Here is a 22,828-nt window from a genome sequence, read left to right as displayed (position 1 = left end):
TTTGTAGTTAGGTTCCATAGTTCAAATGCTCCCATGTGCTCCCATCCCCTCATCCTAGAAACTTAGGGTACATAGGAAAACACACACACACACACACACACACACACACACACACACACACATACACACACATATACACATATAGCCATCCCCTGCTCCAAATTACAATAACGTCCCAAAAACCTGTTTCCCTGTCCTCCCATCCCCTCGACGAGGAAACTTGGGGTAACATCGGAAAATACACTTATTGGCTTTTTAGTCAGGTCTGCAAATTAATTCTACAAGTTTGACTTCAGTTTAATGGTTGATGTGTACGGACTTTTGTAGTATTGAAAAATATGGTTTAATGCACATAAATTGTCAGTTCTTTCTCAATGTAAAGTTTACTCACGGTATATGACAATATGGTGAATGAAACATGAAATACTAAACATCTTTATATCAAACAAACACAAATAATATTAAGGGTGAACATTTCAGAAGATAATTAGATTGCAGTATTTTAAGGAAATGAATTATTATATTGATAAATATGGTTTAATACAAATAAATTGTCACTTTGTTTTCAATGTAATGTGTACTCAAGGCATACGACAACATCGTGAATGAAACATGAAATACTAAACATGTTTATATCAAACAAACACAAATAATGTTAGGGATGAACATTTTAGAAGATAATCATTAGACTGCATATTTTTAAGGAAATGAATTATAATATTGATAAATATGGTATAATGCAAATGAATTGTCGATTCTTTTTCAATGTAATGTTTTCTCAAGGTATTAACAGCATGGTGAATGAAACATGACATACTAAACATGTTTATATCAAACAAACACAAACAATATTACGGGTGAACATTTTAGAAGATGATTAGATTTCATTCTTTTAAGGAAAGAAAGTTTGATAATGAACAGTGGATTGTTAACCTCGTGTGCAAGCTTTAATTAATAGCGTTTAAGTTGCTTTCTAAAAAAATTGTTTTTGGATTTTCCATTACATTTTAAAATAAAACATTATTTTCCTTTTTATTGTTGCTTAAGAAAACACATCTTTTTTGGTTTTTCATTTTTTTTTTTTCCAAAAGGACTTTTTTCCCTTCTATTCCTCCAAGCAATTATGTCTATTTGACTTTATATTTTAAACCTTGAAAATTCTCTCTATCTTAGCAAACTTCATTTAATTAATTAACAATTTAATTATTTCCTGCATAATTATGAAAGCTGCGAGAATTAATAAAATGGCCTTAAATATGAATTTTAATCCACCATCAATATCTTGAATGCATATAAAATCTATTTGCAAGTTGGCATTCTCCCATGGTAACACTCTTCTCCAAGAAGTGTTGATTGCTCCTGGAATCTCAGATCTGCACACGGACTGCTCCCAGAATTCTTTGGCCAACTTGGTGTTTATTTGATAAATCTTATAAAGAATCCTGTTAGAATATGTTAGACATTTGTCATGTGGAGTAACCTTTGGAACATAAGAGCCCTATCAGAGATGGTAATAGCTTTCTCCTGTTGGCAATCTGAATATCATGTTTTTATCTATTTGTTTTTAAAAGTTTTCATTGGCCAAACTGGTTTTGCATTTTGTCAACATTTCATTTCAAGAAGTCTTTTAACATCGTGAATTTAAAAATTATATTCTGTGCATTTTGGTGATAAAACTGATACAATTCTTCACCTATTTTGTCTAGAAACTAGACCTTTCAGGATGTCAGCAAGTTACTGGGAAAGTGCTATTTCTCTCTTCACTGCACAAGGGGATGGTGGATACAGGATCATCTTCTTTGGTTTCCTCTGAGACACTCAAGAAGCTTGTGGGCACGAGACAAACTTCTGAAGGAGTACAATGGCTAGTTCTACAGAAGTTACATTTGGTAACATCATTAAGTAACTTGCAAGAAGTGATTATTTCACAGTGTTGGAGACTTAAGGAGGAGGACATCATTGATTGGTTACAGCTATTGTCACCACCTGTAAGAATTTTTAAATCCAGATATTGTTCCCAGATAAAGGTGAGCATATTGGACAAACTGGCACAAGCATGCCCTTTAATTGAAGAAGTTGACTTGTCTGTGGACATAAGCCCAGTAGCTGCATGGAAGGTCTCTGTTTTGCATGCGAGCTATGAAGCATATCCAAGTCGTCAGTCTTCAAACTGGGTTTTATTACACAAAACCATGTCATGTAATTTGACCAGACTCTCACTGAAAGGCCGTGCAGATATAAGAGGTACTATATATTTATGTCTCTCTTATATCTTTTATATCAGTCCAACCTGTGGATAGCAGAGGAATTCCTTATATTAGAAGTAAATTATTTAAGATATAAAATTATTTCCATGGATCCTTTGTATTCCAGAAATTGAAGAGAATATAAAGTATCTGCTCATTGTGAAGTGCTCAACAATTTGCATATGATGATTATTGAATAATATTTATTTTCAGTGTTCTTGTTACAAGTATGTATAAAGTACTGTGGAAGCTTTTTTGATATTTGTCTTACTGTCTTATAAAACTGAATTATAATGCATGTGAATTTCTTTGTGACTGCTAATTAATCAAGCAAGTGTTGCATAGCATTTTCTAGGAAAAGTATATGCTAACTATTTTTTATACTTCATTCTCTACAATCTAGTAATGCAAAAGATGTTGGTGCAGATAGTGATTTGATGACAATTGTGGCACTATCTCATTCGATCTCTGTTTTGAATATTGATGGATGCACTTCCCTGACAGACCAGGGTATTAGTTGTTTTCTTAATTCATCCAGGCATCTACATTCATTACATGCAGCATTGACTTCCTTTGGACAGTATTCAATCACATCACTTTTATCAATTTCTAATAATAATGCCAACTCTATCATGCGGGAGCACGACTTTAGCTTGAGTTTGCATTCATCTTCTCTTGTAGAGCTGGATCTTGGCGGTTGTAATGGTAAAATTCTCTGCATCATATTTAAGTGAACTTGATTCCATCAATATTAATATGCATTTTTTAGGTATATTTTCTGAACAAAAAGTTGTTCTGGCTAATGTCTTTGGCAGATTTAGATCAGGCCTTTCTAATCAATTACATGGCATGTGCAAGCTCACTTTGTTATTTGTCATTACGGCACACAAAGATTGGTGATGAACCTCTTTATGCTTTCAAGGGAACTTCATTGAAGGAGCTTGATGTCTGTGAGACATTGGCAAGTATCCAAAGACACATCATTTGCATCAAAATACTATTTTCTAATTGCCTATATTACATCTAACTATGCACAAACCAATCAAGACAAATTAATTAAGTCAAACTACATTTTTGTTTTGTTTGGAGTTGATATTTACAGGGCTGAATGGGCTTCCCCCCCCTCCTATAGTTATAGGCCGTTTGATGATCAATCACCCAGGGGATATCTGGAGAACAACACGCTAAATTTCTTAAACTTAGATGTGCTAGATGTGGAAGCAAGTAATAATCAATTTTTAGCTGTAAGATTCATTAAATGACAGATAGGCAAGGTAATAGAACTGGATGGCATTCTCTAAAAGGAGATGAATGTGAAAAAAAAGAAATTAATTTTGAATCATTGGTGGCATTTGATCTAGTTAAAAAATAGAAGATAAGTATGCAGATATGATCAATATCATTAGCAGACAATAGGTAGATCTGATCAATACCAAATTGGGAGATAACAAACAAATCTTATCAATGCCAACTGGGTAGATTACTATAAGACCGATCAGTGCAAAATTGGCAGACAGCAAGTAGATTTTGGATCAATATGAAATTGCCTCATAATGATATGTAAATTTAAAATGATCGAGTGGTAAAGTATTTGGGATCTTATTGCAATATTAAGATAATTTAGAGCTAAATGCCTTCTAGATTATTGCAAACGATTGCATGTACTAAACTTTGCATAAATCAACAATTTTATGGAAAGCATTTTATATCAATGGATGCTCCAGTTGCTACTGTCAATTGTAAGCATCAAATATAGAGAGTATTTAAATAGACTGAACTCTAAACAATAAATGTATGCAAATATTACTAGCCAAAATATTCAATAAAATTTTTACAAGCTTATTTAGTTTGTAGCTAATGCCTCTTGATGTAATATGCAGATTCAGATAACAACAATTACAGAAACTAAATACATAAACAAGGAACTCGACAACAAGAATTTAATAATTTCATTCTACTATTTTGTACAGCAACTGTACAATTTTTTTGAATAACTAAGATAAAATTGAGATCTTTAATTGTAAGAAGGAATGGAAATGAAGTACAGAAAAGAAGTACAACAATGGAGCTAAACTATGATACATGAAACTAAATAAATATAAGTGAATTACAGAATAGGGCTTGGGATTCTTACCACATTCAAGTAATTGAATTTCCATTTTGTCTCCCTTTTGCTCCCATGCATCTTGGGAGGGAAAACATCACCAAGGTGTTTTTAGTACCCATCCATGGATCTACTGATACTCCTTTCTCACTTCCTATTTGCAGTGGACCCCACTCTTTGGTAGGGTGTATGCAGGATCATGAGGCAGGGCTGGCTAACTCTTGGGGATTGACCCTATACAAGAAGTTGGTCACACTCTATAGGAACTCCCAACTAATATGACCTCTGACTCAATCATGTAACTGGTACCAACAAATTGACTACCACAAACATATTAGTCTATCCTGGCCAAGGTTTTACTAGTGCAAGCATGACTATTCCTGCAACCCATTCCACACCCTAATCAGTTCATTTTTTTATAGCCTCAAGGTGAGTTAGGAGTGATTTTCATTCCTTAATGTTAGGATTAGGTCTTTCTTTGACCTTACATGCTTAACAAAGCAATCAACGTTAAGTCTCACGCTTGTTGGAATTCAAGGGTATACTTGTTCTATGGTTGAACATGTAATATTGTGTTTTATTTCTCTAGACTTGGAGTAATGTGTATTCTATTTGCCAATGTCTGAAATACATTACATGGTTCCTTTCGAAGGACTGGAATAACCATTGTGAGTTTATCTCTAAGGGTCCGAAATTAACAGCATTGCTCTAGTTCCAAATGTGTGAAATAATAACATAGTTCTAATTCCCAATGTTTGAATTAAACATCTTAATTTCAAAGGTTGGGATTAATCCTTAAGGTTCCAATTCCAATAGTCTGAATCAAACAATATGACAACAATATAAGTAGTGCTGCATAATCCTCATTTCAACATTGAATATACCTATCATATCTAGCATTGAAATGTTGATTACATCAGCATAAGGCATGTGTTAGGTGTTGAATACTAACACTACAATTGCTTTCCTTACTAGGTCTATAAGAGTCAGAAAGTCATGAATCCAACAAAATACTTAATGTGGAAATTGATGAAATGTTGTCATTGATGTTAAAGGTAGGTCATTGATGTTGATAAGGCTATAAGAATGTTATACTGAATTGTCATTAAGACAAATGAGAGAGGGGAGCTATAAAGAATCTATGAGTGGCATGGCTTGATCATAATCAAGATTACTGAGCAATAAATTCAAGTCTATGGAGTTCCTTACATTGGCTGGATTATATGATTGATGGAAATGTATTTGATTATAATATTAAAATATTGAGAATGACATATATATGAAGTGTTTACAAATACTCCTTCAAAGCAATGATTGGCTTCATATATTGTGCTTTTGATAACAAGTGACAAAGACAAAAATACCATCTGCGTAGATGAAAGAACATAGGTGCTACAGAGATATAATAAAATCAGAGTTGTTGTAGATGAACCATTTGCGTACGAGCATTTGACACAATGAGATGATGCCAATATAAATTAAAGTGAGGAGTTGCATAAGTTCTCAAGAAAGAACCATTAAAAATTCATCATCTTTAAAGACAATATTGTATCAAAACTACCGTAAGGAGCTTTCAATGATCAGAGAGTTAGAAGGCACAAAATTATTTCCCAAGTCAGCATGATGAGTATACAAAATTAGCATTCAAAATGAAGGTCACGAACAATAGAATGGTCAGTGGTTCATGACAACAGAGTGGTATAAGACGTTGGTGATTTAACATACATGAATATCTAACAGTGATCACATCTCCTAAGCTTGACTCAAGCCGTCAATCTAAGAAGAGTCCATCAAGCATTAGAAAGGTCCAACACACCGCATCAGAAATGATTTTATAATATGTGCCCAATGTCAAGATCAAGAGTAATGTCCCCAATTTAGCAAGCTCCAGGAGCCATGGTTTGTCAACTCATCATCACGACCATTGTGAGGTGGCAGTAGGATTTGAGGGTCTCAGCTGTTGACTTTCTATTTTTAGTAAGTCTACTTGTGGCCATTTGCTATCTTTGGTAGTGCAAATGTGGGCTCAGTGGTGATAGTCATCCATTCAATCATCTTCTCAGGATGAGATAATTTATTGGAGAATCATATTTATTGCAAGTTATAAAGGCTTATTAATAAATACACTTTATAATATTAATGAACTTTATATTATAAAGTGATGTTGTGAAGGTAAAGCCTCTTTAGTGAAAGGTGTAATGATGAAGCCAATTTGCACAAGTGCTATTATAAATATGATTCTCTTTATGAGAATTGCATCCTTGATTATTATTTGAGTTCTCAAAATTGTCTAAGAAATTGGATTGTAAATTGTTGCTGAGGTATAATAATTTGCATGTATCTTATCTACTGCGATATCCTGTAACTGAGAAGGGAATTGTGATGAAGGAAATCAATTGAGGAAGAAAGGAACTGTGTTGCTGAGGGTTCACTTCTTCTGTGATTTGATCCTGGAGTTTTTATTTGTGCAATTCAAGGTTGACAACCATTTCCCAGGCAGTGGTTGTTTTGATTGTGTTTCGTAAATTGATCTTTCAAAACCTGCGATCTGTTCCAGGCAACTGTATTTCTTGTTTGAGGTTGGTATTCCAATCTCTAAGGCATGCAATCAACTTCTATACCCATGTGCCTGGTATACAAGGCCTACGTTTGGTTTAGTTCAGGGCTGCGACTACCTAATGTGGACCTGCAATCACATGGAAAGCTAGCAAATTCAGTTCATCAGGTTTGCATGTTGGTATTTCAGACCTGAGATCTACAGAGGGCATTGGATTTTAATCTTAAGGGCCATGCCTTTGCATTTAATCCATGCAGATATCATTGCAGATTGCGATTTTCTCTTGAGGAAGCTTTCAGCCTCTGCTTTATCTGATACAAATTACTTCCAGGTTCTATTTGACATGAAATTCATCATGTACTTGCACTTTCTTAATTATCATATGTAATTATTAGAATTGCATTAAAATAAATGTGATCAGCTATGCATGAAATATTTTCTTTCCAGCATTGCATTTGTTGTTGTTTCAAATTCTCAAAAAAAGACGCATGTACATCCAAACAACACATAAAATTTGAAAAACATCAAAAGCACAAAAAACTTATTTCTTTTTTGTCATCATATCAGTTGGAGACTAGACAAGGTCTTTACAGTGGTATCAGAGCGATTTTATGTCAGTCTGCAGGAATTGGGTTCAGTTGATGGTATGGTCAGTGGCTTTCAGTATTTGATTCAGTATCATGGGTGATGATAGCAGATTTGTGTCAGGTATGCATTGTGCCCGCAAAGGCTGTATAACTCCACTTAGGGATGGAGAGCCTGATACAGTTTGGTTCGATAGGCAACAGTTTGGATGGTTCAGCCTGTACAGGATTCAAAGATGATGACATAGGTTCCGAGATTGATAGAAAGGCTAGAAAGACATTCAAGAACTTGGCATCAAGACAATAGCAGATGGAAGATGTACTGCAGTAGCTTTTTGACACTCCTCAGTAGATAGCACTCCCTCGAGGATGGAGTAGGGAGAGAGCTTGCGATGGTTTAGTTGGTTCTCATGGATCACGAGTGGAGGACATGTCTAGAGTTGGTGACTAATACAAGGATGAGGACTTAGTTATGATCAAAGAAACGTGAATCGGAATCGGATCGGAATCGGCAAGGCCGAATCAAATCGTGAATCGGCGATGAATCGGCAAATTTGAAAAAACCCTTTAAATTTAAAGATTTTAACAATTTAAAACTTATTTCATGCACCCTTTATTGAATATAACTTAAGCACACTATAACATCATCAAATAGAAGTTAAAACTTAACATACATAAACATGGAACATAAAATCCATCACATACGTAACTATGTTATCTAAAATGTAAATTGTAGGCTAGCTGAAGTAAATAGAAATCAAATGATCATAATGATTTAAATCATAGAATGTATGTAAGATGATCCATAAGACATCAAATCATAAATTTATGTAAGAATCTAAGATGAAGATCCATGAAAGTTTGAAACATATGTCTATCAATGATTCAGTATCAATATCTGTAAACAAAATATAAAAACAAGGCTCCAGCTCAAGCCTCAGGCTCATAGTCATCATCATCCTCAACATCATCCTCAAGCTCAACTACAGCCTCAGCCTCAGCATCTGAGTATCCAGTCTGCCTAGTAGCAAGGCGTCTAATGCAGGTCCTAGAGGACTGTCGAGCCATATCTCCCGCATATAAGATGGGCTCACGAATGTCGCTAGGGCCTGTGTCTGTGCGTGCACGTGTGCGTCTACCAATGCCTGAAGAACGTGCTCTAGCTGCCTCAGCCTCTATATCCACCTGGTCAATCCACACACGGTCTTCCTCAGTGAAGACTGGATCTACAACCTCTGTGAGCCACTCTGATTCTGGATCAATCTCCTCCAGAATGATCGGAGAGGAGTCAGTGCCCAAAATCTGTCTGATCCTAAGACGGAGTTTGTAATGAACGAAGACAAGATCATTCAACCTCTGCACTGTCAACCTGTTTCTCCTCTTCGAGTGGATGTGCTCGAACATGGACCAACTGCGCTCACATCCAGAAGTGCTGCTTGGTTGACTCAGAATACGAATGGCAATTTTTTGAAGTTTTGGGGTTGTGGCCCCAAACATTTGCCACCATCTATCTGAAATAAGGGAAAATAAAAATAATTAGTCTCATTTACAAATTACAAATTACAAGTTAACTCTAAAATTACATAATCAACTTTAAGTTTAGAATCTAGATTCATGAACATTGAATATATTATTTAATTTTTACCTGGCTGTATTGTTTCCTGAGCATCTATGGCTACCCTGCTAGAGAAAAGTGGCCCTTCTTTATTATTGAACTTATCGAGCTCAATAATTGCAGCACTGCTATCCTCATCAGTACTCAACCTCTGGATCACTGTATATAATCCGGTGAGAACCTCCTCATCCGCCTTGAAGTCAGGACGGAAACGAAATGCCGAATTCAAAAAGTAAGCTGCTGCATGGATGGGTCTGTGGAGCTGATTCTGCCATCTCCTATCAATGATGTCCCAAATAGGGGCATACTTCTCCTGCACTCCTGCATACTGAGCTCTAATGGCCTCCTTGGCCCTATCCATGCCCTCATATATGTAGCCCATAGAGGGCTTCTCCCCATCAGCAGTTCGTAGGAGAGATACAAGAGGCTCAGTGGCCTACATATAAAGTAAAACAAAAATTTGAGTCAAAACTTAAACATAGAATAATTCAATAATATAACTTAAGGTAAAACTAAATCATAAACAATTAGCATAGTAAACTGTAAAATATTAAATGTTAAATTGCAATAAAATTACCTTAAGGATTTCTCTACCAGGTTTCCAAAAACCATCATCATCAAATATGCAATCCACCACATCTATCCCTGCAGTGGTCGTAGCATAGGAAGATGAAATCCACTCCCGCCCAACAAACATGCTCCTCAAATCATCCCTTGATGTCAACAAGGACTGCAAGGTGATGAAATTCGAGGCAAACCTCGTGATCCCTGGACGAGCTAACTCTTTGTCTCCTGTGTACTTCCTCATTGTGCTAAGGACAAATGAATGATTATAAATAAACTTGCATATGTTTTTTGCCCTTTCCACACATGACTTGACCCACTCAAGTTTGCCAATTTCCTCCAACATGAGGTCAAGGCAGTGTGCTGCACAAGGGGACCAAAATATGGTGGGGTGCCTCCCCATCAAAAGTTTGCCTACAACAATTTTAAGATAATTAGAAATTCAAATTTCAAACATGTTAGAACTTAGAACTTAGGAAACTTAAAAATTCTAAGTTAGAATTAGAAAAAGTTCAAAATTCAAATAAATTTATTTTCAAAACTTAAAAAGTTAAAAGTTTACCTGCAGCAACATAACTTGCTGCATTATCCGTCACCACTTGCACCACATGTTGTTCCCCCACCTCTGCTATAACTTTCTTAATAACCTCACATAAGTATGTGGCGTTTTTTACATGAGCAGAAGCATCAATGGATTTGAGGAACATGGTATATCCTACAAGTAACAAAACAACGAATTATAATTACTATTAGCAATCAACAAATCAAAATTTGAAATAGTCAATCACGATTCAAAATTATGTATGTAGGAAAGTAGAATGATCAATCACCTCCACAGGATACAAGAAAATTGAGGAGTGTTCTTCCCCTCCTATCTGTCCAACCATCAGTCATGATGGTGCAACCCTTTTCGATCCACTCCTTTCGGTTGTCCTCAAGCTCATGCCTCATATCCTCAACCATTTCCTCCAGGAGGTATCCACTCAACTCAGCCTCAGTTGGGGCTTTAAACCCCGGACCACAAATGGTAACTGCATCTATCATGTTCTGCCAATAAGGAGTCCTGCCACAAATAGATAATGATATTGATTAGAAATCTAGATGTCAAAAACTAAAATCATAAAACAAGTAGATATAATTAAAGTTTTACTTTTACTTTTAACTTTAACTTTGAAGATAACAAAGAAAAAAGAATCAATTACCTGGCTGCAATAAACGGAATGTTGCAAAAGTACCAGAATTTGCAAATCTCTTTTCTGGCAGCATCATGAATCTCCTTGTTCAAACCCATGCCCTCAAGCGTGGGTTGGGAGCCAGGAGTAGTGCGGGGCACAAAGTAACTATCCATTCTGCTTTTCCGCACTCTAGGTCGCAATAGGTTGGTGTTGGACTCTGTCTCAGTATGAGACCGACTACCACTAACACTCACATGAGCACTAGCACTAGGATGAAAAGGAGGCCTAGAAGAACCCTCTCCAACACAACCTACAGATGCGGAAGCTGATGCAGATGCACTTACAGATGTAGATGCGGTTGCGGATGTGGGAGCACGGGAGCCAATACCTCTTAACCCTTCAAGTTGCATTTTCTTAGTCAACTTGTCTTGTTCAATTTTTTCTAATGCCACTAAACAAGAGCGTTTTGCCTCAGCGGTTTGTTGAGTGCAAACTGTGACATCATGGCCAGGTATGCCAGCAATGTGGTATTTCAATCTATAGATACCTCCCGAATTTATTTTTTCTTTGCAAAATATACATTTTGTTTGATATTTGGTTCTCCCAGGAAACTCTTCATTATATTTCCAGCATTCATATTTTTTACCCATTGTGGAAATTGGAAAATGAAAGCAAAGGGCTGCTGCAATAAAAAAATTCATGTAAAAAATCAAAGTTTGCAACTAAAAGACAAAAACTACAAAACAACAAACCCTAGTTTGCAATTTAGTAAAAATAAAAAACATTCAAGATTTGCAAATGAACACTAAAAAAATTTAACAAAAAATGCATAATACACTAACATGCAAAAAAAAAACCAACACTTACCTCTTGCAAATGAGTTGAGGAGTGTTGATATTGACTCCTTAATGCTCCCAATGCAATTTATGGCCTCCCCAAATGGACTTCTGATCTCTTTGGTGCTCTTCCTTCTTGCCGGTTGGAAACCTATGGATTCTCTTTTCTCTTCTTCTCTCTCACTCTTCCTCTCTTCTACTCATAGTAAGCAAATAGAAAGCTCTTTAGGGTTATAACAAAGAGGAAATTCAACTTAGAAATCAAATAAAACATGTGATGTTTTTTAAAAATTGAACTTTCTATCCTTGCTGTCACGGCCGATTTCTGGAGATTCATGATGGCGATTTTGGCGATTTTTGCCATGAATCGCCGATTTTGGCGATTCACAAGAAAAAATCGCCACCAGCGATTTCCGATTCCAAAAAAATCGGGAGCCATGAATCTTATCGCAATTTCGGCGATTTCATGGCAATTTTTGGAACTATGGTTATGATTGATGATAGGGCGGACAGGATAGGTTATATTGGTGCCTATGATAGGCCACAGAGACCCACCTTCTTGACACCAGAGTTGGTTGCACTTAGTACTCAGATTGGGGCTGCACTCTTTGCTGATGATGTAGTTTCTTATTTCTTTGAGTGGGATGCTCTACCATAAGCAATGAAGTAGAACTTAAATTTTGATAGACATTTGAGTCAGAAGCGCAAGCGTTCCAAAGGTAGGCCTACTCCTAATAGACAGAGTCCTAGGTAGACAAAGTTACATCAGGTGGCTAGCAAGATAACATTGGCTCATTTTGATGGGAGTGGTAGAGTGACTACCAAAGCTTGGGTTCAAAAGCTTAACACCTACCTTGCTTTGTGTCCTATGACCGAGGATGACACCATTAGGTTTGCAGTTCTGCACGTTGATGGAGTTGCACATGATTGGTGGTATAATGGTTTAGAATCTCTCCATCATGATCCGATCACGTCATACTAGGAGTTTGTTGACACATTGTTAGAGCACTTTGACATGAAGGATCCCAAGGTCTACTTTAGAGAGTTAGCCCAGTTATGATAGACAACTAGTTTGGAGGCATTCATCGGCGAGTTCCAAAGACTCCATGATGGTATATGATATATTGAGAGGAGGAGAGTCATGTTCTTTATAGAGGGCTTAGATGAGCTACTTAGAGGCTAGGTTAAGTCACTTGACCCATCTTCATTATAGGAACTTATGAAGTTGGATTAGAATTTGGAGTCATCTATACCTAGAGTCAAGTTTTCCTCGAAACCTTCTAGTTCAGCTTATGATAGGACAACTTAGGAGATAAATTTGGTTCTTAGCGTCCTATGGAAGCACCTTTGGATCAAGATACCATTAATGATTTGAGGAGGAAGAAGCTATGTTTCTATTGTAGGGGTCTTCATGATGTCACTCATGACTACTCTATGAGGACTAAGGGCAAAAATAAGATGAAGTGGTTTTACAATGATGAGGACAATTCTGATCCTACAGGGCAGCTAGCTAATTATGATCATGATGTGTATAGAGTTGCTGATGATGATGATGAGGTGGATGATTCCAATGTCAAGGTTGTTTACCGTACAGGTAAAGGAAATGAATGCATACAAGCAATAGAACATGAACAGCAGAACTTATATTATTATTCGCAATAGTAGATGAATGATGATTTACAGTGATCCCAGACGGGTTATAAATATTACCGCCGAACCTTCCCGAAGGAGTCCGTCGGCCACAATTATTCTGTCCGCTACAAATTATTTACTGTCGGACCGTCGGCTACAGAATACAAAACACTGCCGGACCGTCGGCTACAGACTAGAAAATACTGCCAAAACTATCCAGTCGGCTAACACCATCCCCCCCAAAAAAAACAGTCGTCTCCTGGCGACTAACAAAATTAGGAGACAACTTACAGACCACAGAAGAGACTAGAGAGAAGGGGGTGTCCCAGAAGTGTGTTGCTGGCGACGTAACTCATACACCTGCTCTGTCCTGATGCGGAGATCTGTCTGAATGTGAGAATTGACTTCGACGGCCTCCTTTAGAAGAAGTGCCGTGTCCATGGCCTGCGTCCTGGCTAACTGCATCTCGTGCTCAACCGCATCCTTATCTCGAACCCCTGCCTCCGTACCTTGCTTAGCGACGTCCTTCTCCTGCACCGTTGCTGCCAAATCTGCTAGTAGTGCTGCCCGCTCTGTGGCCCATGCTGCCTGCTGGCCGGCCAAGTCGACGGCTAGCTTCTGTCTAGCCTCAGTCTTTGCTGCCAATGATCTCTCTACTACAACCCTGTTAGCCTCTACCTGCTGACGACCATAGTAAACATCTTTGTACAGTCCCACAATCTCATGTGCCAGCTTCATCATAGGGGTGTCACTGGGTCCCAACTCCGGCTCAGTGGCCCAATCTGCCAACATCTCAGCTGTCTCCGTTGCCGGCCAGCCCCTGACTATAAAGCAAGTCTGAAATCGCTGAGGACAAATCCCACGGATATATGCTCTGATCAAGTGCCACTCCCACTGCCGAGTCAGGGCCTGAATTGCCACATCGTGGCCCTTCTTCAATGCAAACTTCATAGTCCTGAGGTCCTTGGACTCCGTCAACGGTCTCTATCACTGGCAAATGGGGGACTATGAATTATTTCATAGCTGTAATGTTCTGTCAATCGAGAACGAATATCCAAAGGAGTTTACTGAAGTAAAGGAGGGGGAGGCACCGTTGGATGCTACACCCGCCCATGCATTCAGTAAAGGATAGACAATCAAGTACAACGAAGCTCTGCTGCAAACAATGAATTTGGGGGACGAGGCGGAGCCGAAGAACATACTAGTCGGAGATAATTGGGATCCAGTACTCAAGGCTGCGGCATTCAAGATATTTATGGATTACAAGGATGTGTTTGCATGGACATACAAGGACCTCAAGGGAGTACCGCCAGAATTGTGTGTGCACCGCATCCCGCTGGTGGACGGAGCTGTACCTGTACAAAAGCGACCCTACAGGATGAATAAGAACTATGCCGCACGGGTTACGGAGGAAATCAACCGGATGTTGGAAGCCAGCATTATCTTCAAGGTACAGACCAGCGAATGGGTGTCACCAATAGTCATTTCATTGAAGAAGGATACTATTCAGATCCAGATATGCGTTGATTTTAGATGCTTGAATGCAGTAACGATCAAAGATCCTTTTCCAATTCCGTTCACAGATAACATTCTGGAGGAAGTAGCAAGACATGAAATCTACCCTTTTATGGATGGGTTCTCCGGCTACAATCAGATTTCTATAGCGGAGGAAGATAAGTTGAAGACAACGTTTGTTGTCGAAGACGGGGTCTACGCATACAACCGGATGCCCTTTGGGTTGTGTAATGCACCGGCCACATTCCAGCGGATTATATTGCATATCTTTGACAAGATGTCTGTGGGAAATTCTGGTATCCATCATCTACAAATCCTGCGTGGTGGAAGGTGCTGATTGGGAGAACTTACCTGCTGCCCTCTGGGCGTACTGCATGGCATACAACGTGACGACCAGGCACACACCATTCTAGTTAATGTTTGGACAGGAAGCAGTGGTCCCAACAGAATTCATGATTCCGAGTCTCCGAATAGCCTGGGAAAACAAACTGGATGATGACGGAAGCCTACAAGAGTGATTGAATAATTTGAATAAACTGGAGGAGAAACGGTTGTTGGTACAGTGGGCAACAGAAGTGGCGCAGAACAGACGCAAACTCTGGCATGACAAGCATCTGAAACGTAGCAGATTCCACTCGGGACAGTTAGTACTGTAGTATGATGGCTGTAATGAAATCAAGCCGAGCAAATTCAAAGTGCGATGGGTTGGACCATATCAGATCCGAGAAATTAGCGACACTGGAGCAATCAAACTGACAACCTTGGACGAACAAGAGGTGACTCAGTCAGTTAACGGATCCAAGTTGAAACCATATCGTGCAAGACAGTTCTTGTCGTCATTGAATCTGCCATTGTCATTAGTACAGTGTTCCCTGGCGGCGACGTTATCTAGAGGTACCGCTGTTGATTGATGTATTCGATTGGAAAAAAAAAAAAAAAAAGACGACTGAAAGTCCCGCGGGCCCCGCGGATAGGAAAGCCCACGGACTGTAAGTCCCGCGGGCAACTGCCTGTCCGCGGGCACTTAAAGTCCCGCGGGTCTGCGGGCAAGAGACCCTCACGGAGTGTAAAGCCCCGCACGATAAGTTTACTCCAACGAAGAAGGACTGACAACATAAGTGCCTCCGGAAGAAAAAGAAGGAAGAGTCCTGCGGGTAGAAAAAAGACTTCACTGACAGAGAAAGTTTCGCATCTAGAAAAGGACTCCGCGGGCAGACAAAGTTCCGCGGCCAGAAAAAGACCCCGCGGGCGGCAGCAGGACTAGACGACAGTGACATGTATATCTTGAGGCAGGAATTGCACACAAGGGATACAGAGGGCCGATATTGAATAGAAATATTGATTGAAGACATCAAGTCAACGATCCTTTGAATACTAGCGCTAGAAATTGGTTAAATCACTCTCGCCAAAGAGAGCCTGCGGGCTTTAAATCAGTCTCTACCAGTGTTAAAATTCCGCAAGAGTTAAGAGTTAGAATAGAGTCTAACAGAGTGATCTACAAATCCTAAGGCGAGGCTTGTGGACGTGATGGCCATGGCTGTGACCGCCTGCTTGTGATGAGATACTTGCTGTAGCTGTTCCACAGAAGGCAAGCCATTGATTCAATATCGTTCTGCTCATGGGCTTCCTGCTAATATGAGTCAGCGATGGCGGCATCGAGATTGTAAGGTATGGTTGTTTCTTGTGCGGGCGGTTTTGTGATAACGTAGGGAGATTTGGTGCACTCGCCACAACAGCAATAAAATTGTGAAATCCACATTCTCCTCCATACGGGATTCCTTGCCGGATACTCTAAATACACTGTTGCACTTATTTCTCTCCTTCTCGGCCTGTGGGGATTGGACAGGTAACCTTCCGCAAAATTTCATTGGGTGGTCGTGGGGGTAAGCGGAAATATATAAGAAATAGCAAATAAGAGGCCACCTTCATATGGAATCGGCAGGCAAGCGGAAGCAGTGGAAGAGCCAGTTGGCAGCTAGCATGGAAAAGAATTCAAGAATTTTGGCATCGGGAATTCGAGTTGCAGGCCCCTCCGGTTCCAGTAGCAAGAAACAGAAGACCAAGGAAGAACTCACTTATCTCACCGTCCAGTTTGAGTCTTAGTGGAAGCGAATGCCGGAAGTGGTGGCAGGAGACCTCGGCGGCAGACTAGATTAAACAGATTTTGATGCGGGCACAGGTGCATTGGGCCATTCAACTTCCCATCTTTTCCATTCGGATGTTTGAATCAGTATTGCGCACCATGATAGAGACATATAGTGCCCAGAGCTATACAAGTACATTCTTGTACAAGAAGCAACGGATGACGGTGTCCTTTAAACCGAGAGATTTCACCAGGGTCTTCGGCATCCCTGGCCCCGGCAGGAGGAAAGTAGAAATCAAGAATCATAAACTGTCACAGGAACGGAAGGAGCATTGGATAGCTCTAGTGTGCAGGGACCTTACACCCATGGAGAGGGAGACAGCAGTTCAGGGGACAAGGTGCAGAGGGCTTCGCAGAGACTTTATTCGGGAGGGTCATTGGCGTTGTATCATGGACGTCATCAAGAGCAAGTTGACAGGTGCCACCCAAGCCTCAGATATCGCATTGCCACAGATTGTGTTTATGAATGGTATCATGCAGGGAGTAGTAAATGATTGGGCCTCAGTGCTTGCCGACAGGATGGAGGAATTCATGACGCTTCAGCACTGAACATTTCTTATGCCGCACCATGCCATTGGGTTGTTTCTAGAGGCTGCAGCTAGCCAGATTCCAATGGATGGTTTTGAGGCTCCTCCAAGGGGCAAGTTGGGAGACGGGGAGCCTCCCATATTCTACTGGCGACACTTAGAAACAGGAGGGTCAGCAGCAGGTCACAAGAAAGTACTCCGCGAATTGGCCCCTTCCGGGGAGACAGATAGTGGACGGGAGGGCACTTCGATGAGTGACGGGGCTGAGTTCGTGGAAGAAGAAGAGAGCACATCAGCTGAAGTTGACGGTGAGACAGCGGGTGGTGGGCCCACATTCTTTACCTCGCCTCAGCTGTCAACTTCAACGCACTTGACTACCTCTTCGACAGTCATTCCGGCCTTTGGTCAACGCCATGCTCTGGTTCTTATGACTCCTCCAGCAGAGGCAGATGTCCCACGGACAGTGACGGAAGTGGTTCCACAGACACTGACGGATGCCGTCCCACGGATAGTTGTCGAGTCATTGCCGACGGTTGTAGCGAAGGTGATTCCAGTTGCACCAGCAGATGTCACCGTCGCAGTCACACCGAGACCACAGTCGCCACCACAATCTGAGTTGCAGGTTCGGTTGGAGGTCATTGATTGTGATGCAGTGGTCACCGTTTCATCATTTTTTTTAGCAGAGGCCGAGTCAGCCCAGCCAGTACCGGAGATGAACATGGAGCTTGCGTAGGTTGACCAACCGGAGGTGATGGATAGAGCTAGTGAGTTTCTGAGGCAGCAGTTTCGACTCACTCCTGCCAAGCGGGGTCCGTCCATTCAGTCTCCTAGGCGTTCAGGAACATGGCTAGCAGTACCAAAGCCTCAGCTTCAGGAGGAGGGAATGCCACATGCCATGGTTGTGCCAACAGCCGAGAAGGCGGCACCAGATGTGGGCATGGCTCCCGCTGATGAGGAGGAAAACAGTGATGCGGAATGGTCATTGGAGGCCTTCGCCAAGGAGGACTATGGGTCAGATGAAGACAGGTGCCGGGATTACCTCAGGACTATGAAGTCTGCATTGAAGAAGGGCCACGATGTGGCAATGCAGGCCCTGACTCGACGGCGGGAGTGGCACTTGATCAGAGCATATATCCGTGGGATTTGTCGTCGACGATTTCAAACTTGCTTTATAGACAGGGGCTGGCCGGCAACGGAGACAGCTGAGATGTTGGTAGATTGGGCCACTGAGCCGGAGTTGGGACCCAGTGACACCCCTATGATGAAGCTAGCACATGAGATTGTGGGACTGTACAAAGATGTTTACTATGGTCGTTAGCAGGCGGAGGCTAACAGGGTTGCAGCAGAGAGATCATTGGCAGCAGAGACTGAGGCTAGACAGAAGCTAGCCGCTGACTTGGCTGGCCAGCAGGCAACATGGGCCACAGAGTGGGCAACACTACTAGCAGATTTGGCAGTAGCGGTGCAGGAGAAGGATGTCGCTAAGCAAGGTACGGAGGCAGCGGTTCGAGATAAGGATGCGGCTGAGCACGAGATGCAATTAGCCAGGACGCAGGCCATGGACGCGGCACTTCTTCTAAAGGAGGCCGTTGAAGTCAATTCTCAGATTTAGACAGATCTCCGCATCAGGACAGAGCAGGTGTATGAGTTACGTCACCATCAACACACTTCTGGGACGCCCCCTTCTCTCTAGTCTCTTCTGTGGTCTGTAAGTTGTCTCCTAATTTCCTCTTCCTCTCGGCCAGATTCGACCTTGTGACCACCGTGTTGTTACACTACCAGTTTGCCAACACGCCACAAGGAAACGGTTGAGGTCCTTGTATGTCCATGTAAACACATCCTTGTAATCCATAAATATCTTGAATGCTGCAGCGTTGAGTACTGGATCCCAATTATCTCCGACTAGTATGTTCTTCGGCTCTGCCTCGTCCCCCAAATTCATTGTTTGCAGCGGAGCTTCGTTGTACTTGATTGTCTGTCCTTTACTGAATGCATGGGCGGGTGTAGCATCCAACGGTGTCTCCCCCTCCTTTACTTCAGTAAACTCCTTCGGATATTCGTTCTCGATTGATAGAACATTACAGCTGTGAAATAATTCATAGTCCCCCATTTGCTAGTGATAGAGACCGTTGACGGAGTCCAAGTCGTCATCCGTTGTTCCTCCGTCCAATCGGAGGACACCCTCCTGATCCGGTTCCATCCGTCGTCTACCTTTGTCCTCCTCTCCCTCAAAATCTGACGACAGAGCCTCTTCCCCTACCATTTGGGTATGCAGATCAATGACGAATCGACGACCTTTACTTTCCAGGGATAAAGTGTTCTTCTTCCAGTTGTGTCGAGCTCTTGCTTTGATAAGCCACCTGCGGCCCAGGATGGCATCATAGCCTTTCCTTTTCAATGGAATCACCACGAAATCCATGAGGAACGGCTGGGTGCCAATGGTTACCGGTTGTGCCATGAGGATACCCAGTGGTTTAATTCCATGTTGATCGGCGGTCAGTAGTTGAAACCTTGGAGGCCACAATGTCGGCTGTCCAAGTTTCCTCCAAGTTTCTTCTGGCAATACATTTACGCCGGACCCTCCGTCCACTATGGTGTCTGTCAGAACATGTCCAAGTATCCCCATCTCGACAACTGCAGGGTGCCGTTCGGATGTTAGTGCCAACAACATCTGGTCGTCTCCTCCCGTAACAATTTCTTTTTCTCGCCGTCGACTCGGTTCTCCCAGTGACTTTTCCTTCTTGAGGCTTGATTCCCCTGCCATATTTGAAAGAGCCGAACAAAGTTGGGGCATAGTGAGAAGCAAATCACTTACCTTTACTTGCACCTCCGTTTGCAAAATTTGTCGTACTATGTGTTGTTCTGCAGAATTTCTTGCTGAGGTGGCGGCGGTGTCCGGAGGAGTTACTGCTTGAGATATTTTGCCAACCTCCGCCCGTGCTGCCGCAAATTTCTTCTTTTCTTCGGCAGGGTCCGAGTATTCTTTTGCTTGTTGCCGCGTAATTTCCAGAACCTCTTCCTCATCGGCTCCAACAGTGATCAAGTTGACTCCGGATTTTGGACATTTTGAGTCGTCGTGATTGCCGAGTCCGCACCATTGGCACAATAGTTGAGGTGTATTTGCTGTTGGACATTCCCGCGCAAAATGTCCCCACAAGTTACATGCTCGGCACTGAATAATTGGTCGTCCGTTTGCATCATACTGAATCCGGCTTCTGCTCGTATTGGTATTATTATTGTTGTTATTTTGTCCACGCCGATTATTCCTGTATCCTCCAGATGTAGCGCCGACGGCATTCGTGTTTCCGTTACTACCTGACGGGGAGGCCTCCTGTGTGAGAAGTACCTGTGGAGATCCTCTTGTTTTCATGTTAAAGGGGTAGTCTTTTGGCGAGTGTCCCATGATCTGACAGATGTCACAGAATTGGTTCTTCGGACACGATCCTTTAGTATGACCGTCGGTCTTACATTCCGTGCACCACAATTCACTACCTTTTGGCTCTTTTTGCATATTTTTGAACTCCATCATTCGAACCATATCCTTCTGTAAGGCACGAACCTTTTTGTTACTACCTTCGTCGTCGCTGCTATCATCTCCAGCGGATTCGTTATCATCAAAGTCAGAGGAGCTGGTTTTCTTCTTCTTTGTCTTCTGCGCACTTTCAAGGTCGAGTGATCTATTATAAGCATCGGCATATGATGATGGTGGCACAATTTGCATTTTCCTCCGCAACTTCGAGCGTAGACCATCCACAAACCACCTTTTTTGCAATTCGTCCGCTGGCTTGCTTTCCATTTTGTTTATTAAGTCTTTCAATCTCCTGGCGTAGACACGGACAATTTCGTGTTTCCCTTGCTTGGTATTGAAAATTTCCGCTACAATTTCATTATCATCCCGCAAGAGTTTAAATTCCGCCAAGAACTCCTTTTTAATGTTATCCCATGTATCCAGCTTCTGCGGATCCATATCCGAAAATCAATCAATCACGACACCCCGTAGGGTTGCCAGAAATTGCCTGGACCATTCGTCGGTATCTGTGATTCCATTTGCCCGCCAGATCGTCTCACATGTCTTACAATGTCGAAGGGGGTCGGCTGTACCATTGCCTTCAAATTTCGGCAGCTTTTCTTTGGGTCCTGCTATAACTCTGGAGGTCTGCACTCCTACACTGGTCGGCACTCCCACACCGGCGGTCGACACTCCCACACCGGCAGTTTGAACTCCCACACCGACAGTCTGTACTCCCACACCGGTGGATTGGTCTCCCACACCAGAGGTTTGCACTCCCACACCGGCGGTCTGCACTCCCACATTGGAGGTGTCGACAGCTGTGAACCTTGGTGAAGACGAAGGATCCTCCGAAATTGTTTCCCGCGGAAGTCTATCCTGGACGAAGAGGTCACTCCACGGCACTGCGAGCCGTGCAAGTTGATGCTCTCCCGTCTGAATTTTCTTCCCTCAGCGAACACAAATTCAAGAACTCCCGTGCTTCTTCCACCAATTCCACCTGCTGCCGAGTCTCCTCCAACAATTCCTCCGCACTTCGGTTTCCATCGGCAATCTTCTGAAATCTCGGTTTCTGTCGGCAATCTTCTAAAATCTTCATCGTCGTTCAGCTTGCTGTGCCAGAATTAAATTCTCTTGCGCAATACGGATTCTATCTTTTCCCTTCGCCTTATTCCGATCTTTGTTAAGCTGATTTAGCATTAATCTTCATTCCTCCCACCTTCCAGATTCATAAGGCAACGGCGCCAAATGTTTACCGTACAGGTAAAGGAAATGAATGCATACAAACAATAGAACATGAACAGTAGAACTTATATTATTATTCGCAATAGTAGATGAATGATGATTTACAGTGATCTCAGACGGGTTATAAATATTACCGTCGAACCTTCCCGAAGGAGTCCGTCGGCCACAATTATTCTATCTGCTACAAATTATTTACTGTCGGACTGTTGGCTACAGAATACAAAACACCGCCGGATCGTCGACTACAAAACACCGCCGGACCATCGGCTATAGACTAGAAAATACTGCCATCATTAAGCCCATCATGATTATGCCCTATTGGCACCCAAAACAACTTAAGGACGAGATCGAGAAGACTATACAAGAGTTGCTTGACACAGGTCTGAAATGACCCCAGCGAATCAAATCTGATATGAAACTAGGAAATTTTGTTTTGGCTAAATAAGCAAATCTGTGATATTGGTCTTAAAGTCTAACTCTGTTGTAAAAGATAATTTAATCATCACGGCAAATGCATATAATAAGCAGTTTTGCACATTTTCTTTATTCATCAATATATAATCCTGTTATTACATTA

At 41.5% G+C, this 22,828-nt stretch overlaps 3 protein-coding genes across 5 annotated transcripts in view; 1 reads left to right on the top strand and 2 right to left on the bottom strand.

Annotated features, from left to right (window-relative positions):
• LOC149552640 (ubiquitin-protein ligase) overlaps nucleotides 1-22,828 on the top strand; it is a 249,298-nt gene that overhangs the window by 141,048 nt on the left and 85,422 nt on the right. For all 3 annotated transcript variants that reach the window (XM_089788214.1, XM_089788217.1, XM_089788215.1), the window contains 3 exons: nucleotides 1,707-2,244; nucleotides 2,673-2,951; nucleotides 3,062-3,207. In XM_089788214.1, the coding sequence (XP_089644340.1) occupies nucleotides 1,707-2,244; nucleotides 2,673-2,951; nucleotides 3,062-3,207 (963 nt within the window). The remainder of the gene's footprint in view (nucleotides 1-1,706; nucleotides 2,245-2,672; nucleotides 2,952-3,061; nucleotides 3,208-22,828) is intronic.
• Nucleotides 9,657-10,793, bottom strand: LOC149552642 (uncharacterized). Its single transcript, XM_089789544.1, has 3 exons — nucleotides 10,501-10,793; nucleotides 10,233-10,385; nucleotides 9,657-10,084 (listed from the first exon to the last, which is right to left on the bottom strand). The coding sequence occupies exons 1-3, from the start codon at nucleotides 10,712-10,714 to the stop codon at nucleotides 9,657-9,659; spliced, it is 795 nt and encodes a 264-aa protein (XP_089645670.1). The 5' UTR covers nucleotides 10,715-10,793.
• Nucleotides 10,869-11,877, bottom strand: LOC149552641 (uncharacterized). The gene is made up of 2 exons (XM_089788218.1): nucleotides 11,713-11,877; nucleotides 10,869-11,527 (listed from the first exon to the last, which is right to left on the bottom strand). The coding sequence occupies exon 2, from the start codon at nucleotides 11,493-11,495 to the stop codon at nucleotides 10,869-10,871; it is 627 nt and encodes a 208-aa protein (XP_089644344.1). The 5' UTR covers nucleotides 11,496-11,527; nucleotides 11,713-11,877.

The sequence above is a fragment of the Cupressus sempervirens genome, chromosome 6 (genome assembly GCF_028749045.1).
Source record: "Cupressus sempervirens isolate cs-2001-9-10 chromosome 6, ASM2874904v1, whole genome shotgun sequence".
In the NCBI taxonomy this organism is placed as follows: domain Eukaryota; kingdom Viridiplantae; phylum Streptophyta; class Pinopsida; order Cupressales; family Cupressaceae; genus Cupressus; species Cupressus sempervirens.
Note: the sequence above shows the minus strand (reverse complement) of the source record. Positions and strands in the feature narration are given on the sequence as shown.

What these genes read in the sequence shown, in the direction of transcription:
- LOC149552641 (XM_089788218.1), bottom strand. Translation starts at nt 11,495, where the DNA reads ATGGGTAAAAAATATGAATGCTGGAAATATAATGAAGAGTTTCCTGGG.
- LOC149552642 (XM_089789544.1), bottom strand. Translation starts at nt 10,714, where the DNA reads ATGATAGATGCAGTTACCATTTGTGGTCCGGGGTTTAAAGCCCCAACT. An exon ending in TTTTCTTGTATCCTGTGGAG is followed by an intron (nt 10,386 to 10,500) that starts GTGATTGATCAT and finishes TGTTACTTGTAG; the next exon opens with GATATACCATGTTCCTCAAA. An exon ending in AGCAAGTTATGTTGCTGCAG is followed by an intron (nt 10,085 to 10,232) that starts GTAAACTTTTAA and finishes AAATTGTTGTAG; the next exon opens with GCAAACTTTTGATGGGGAGG.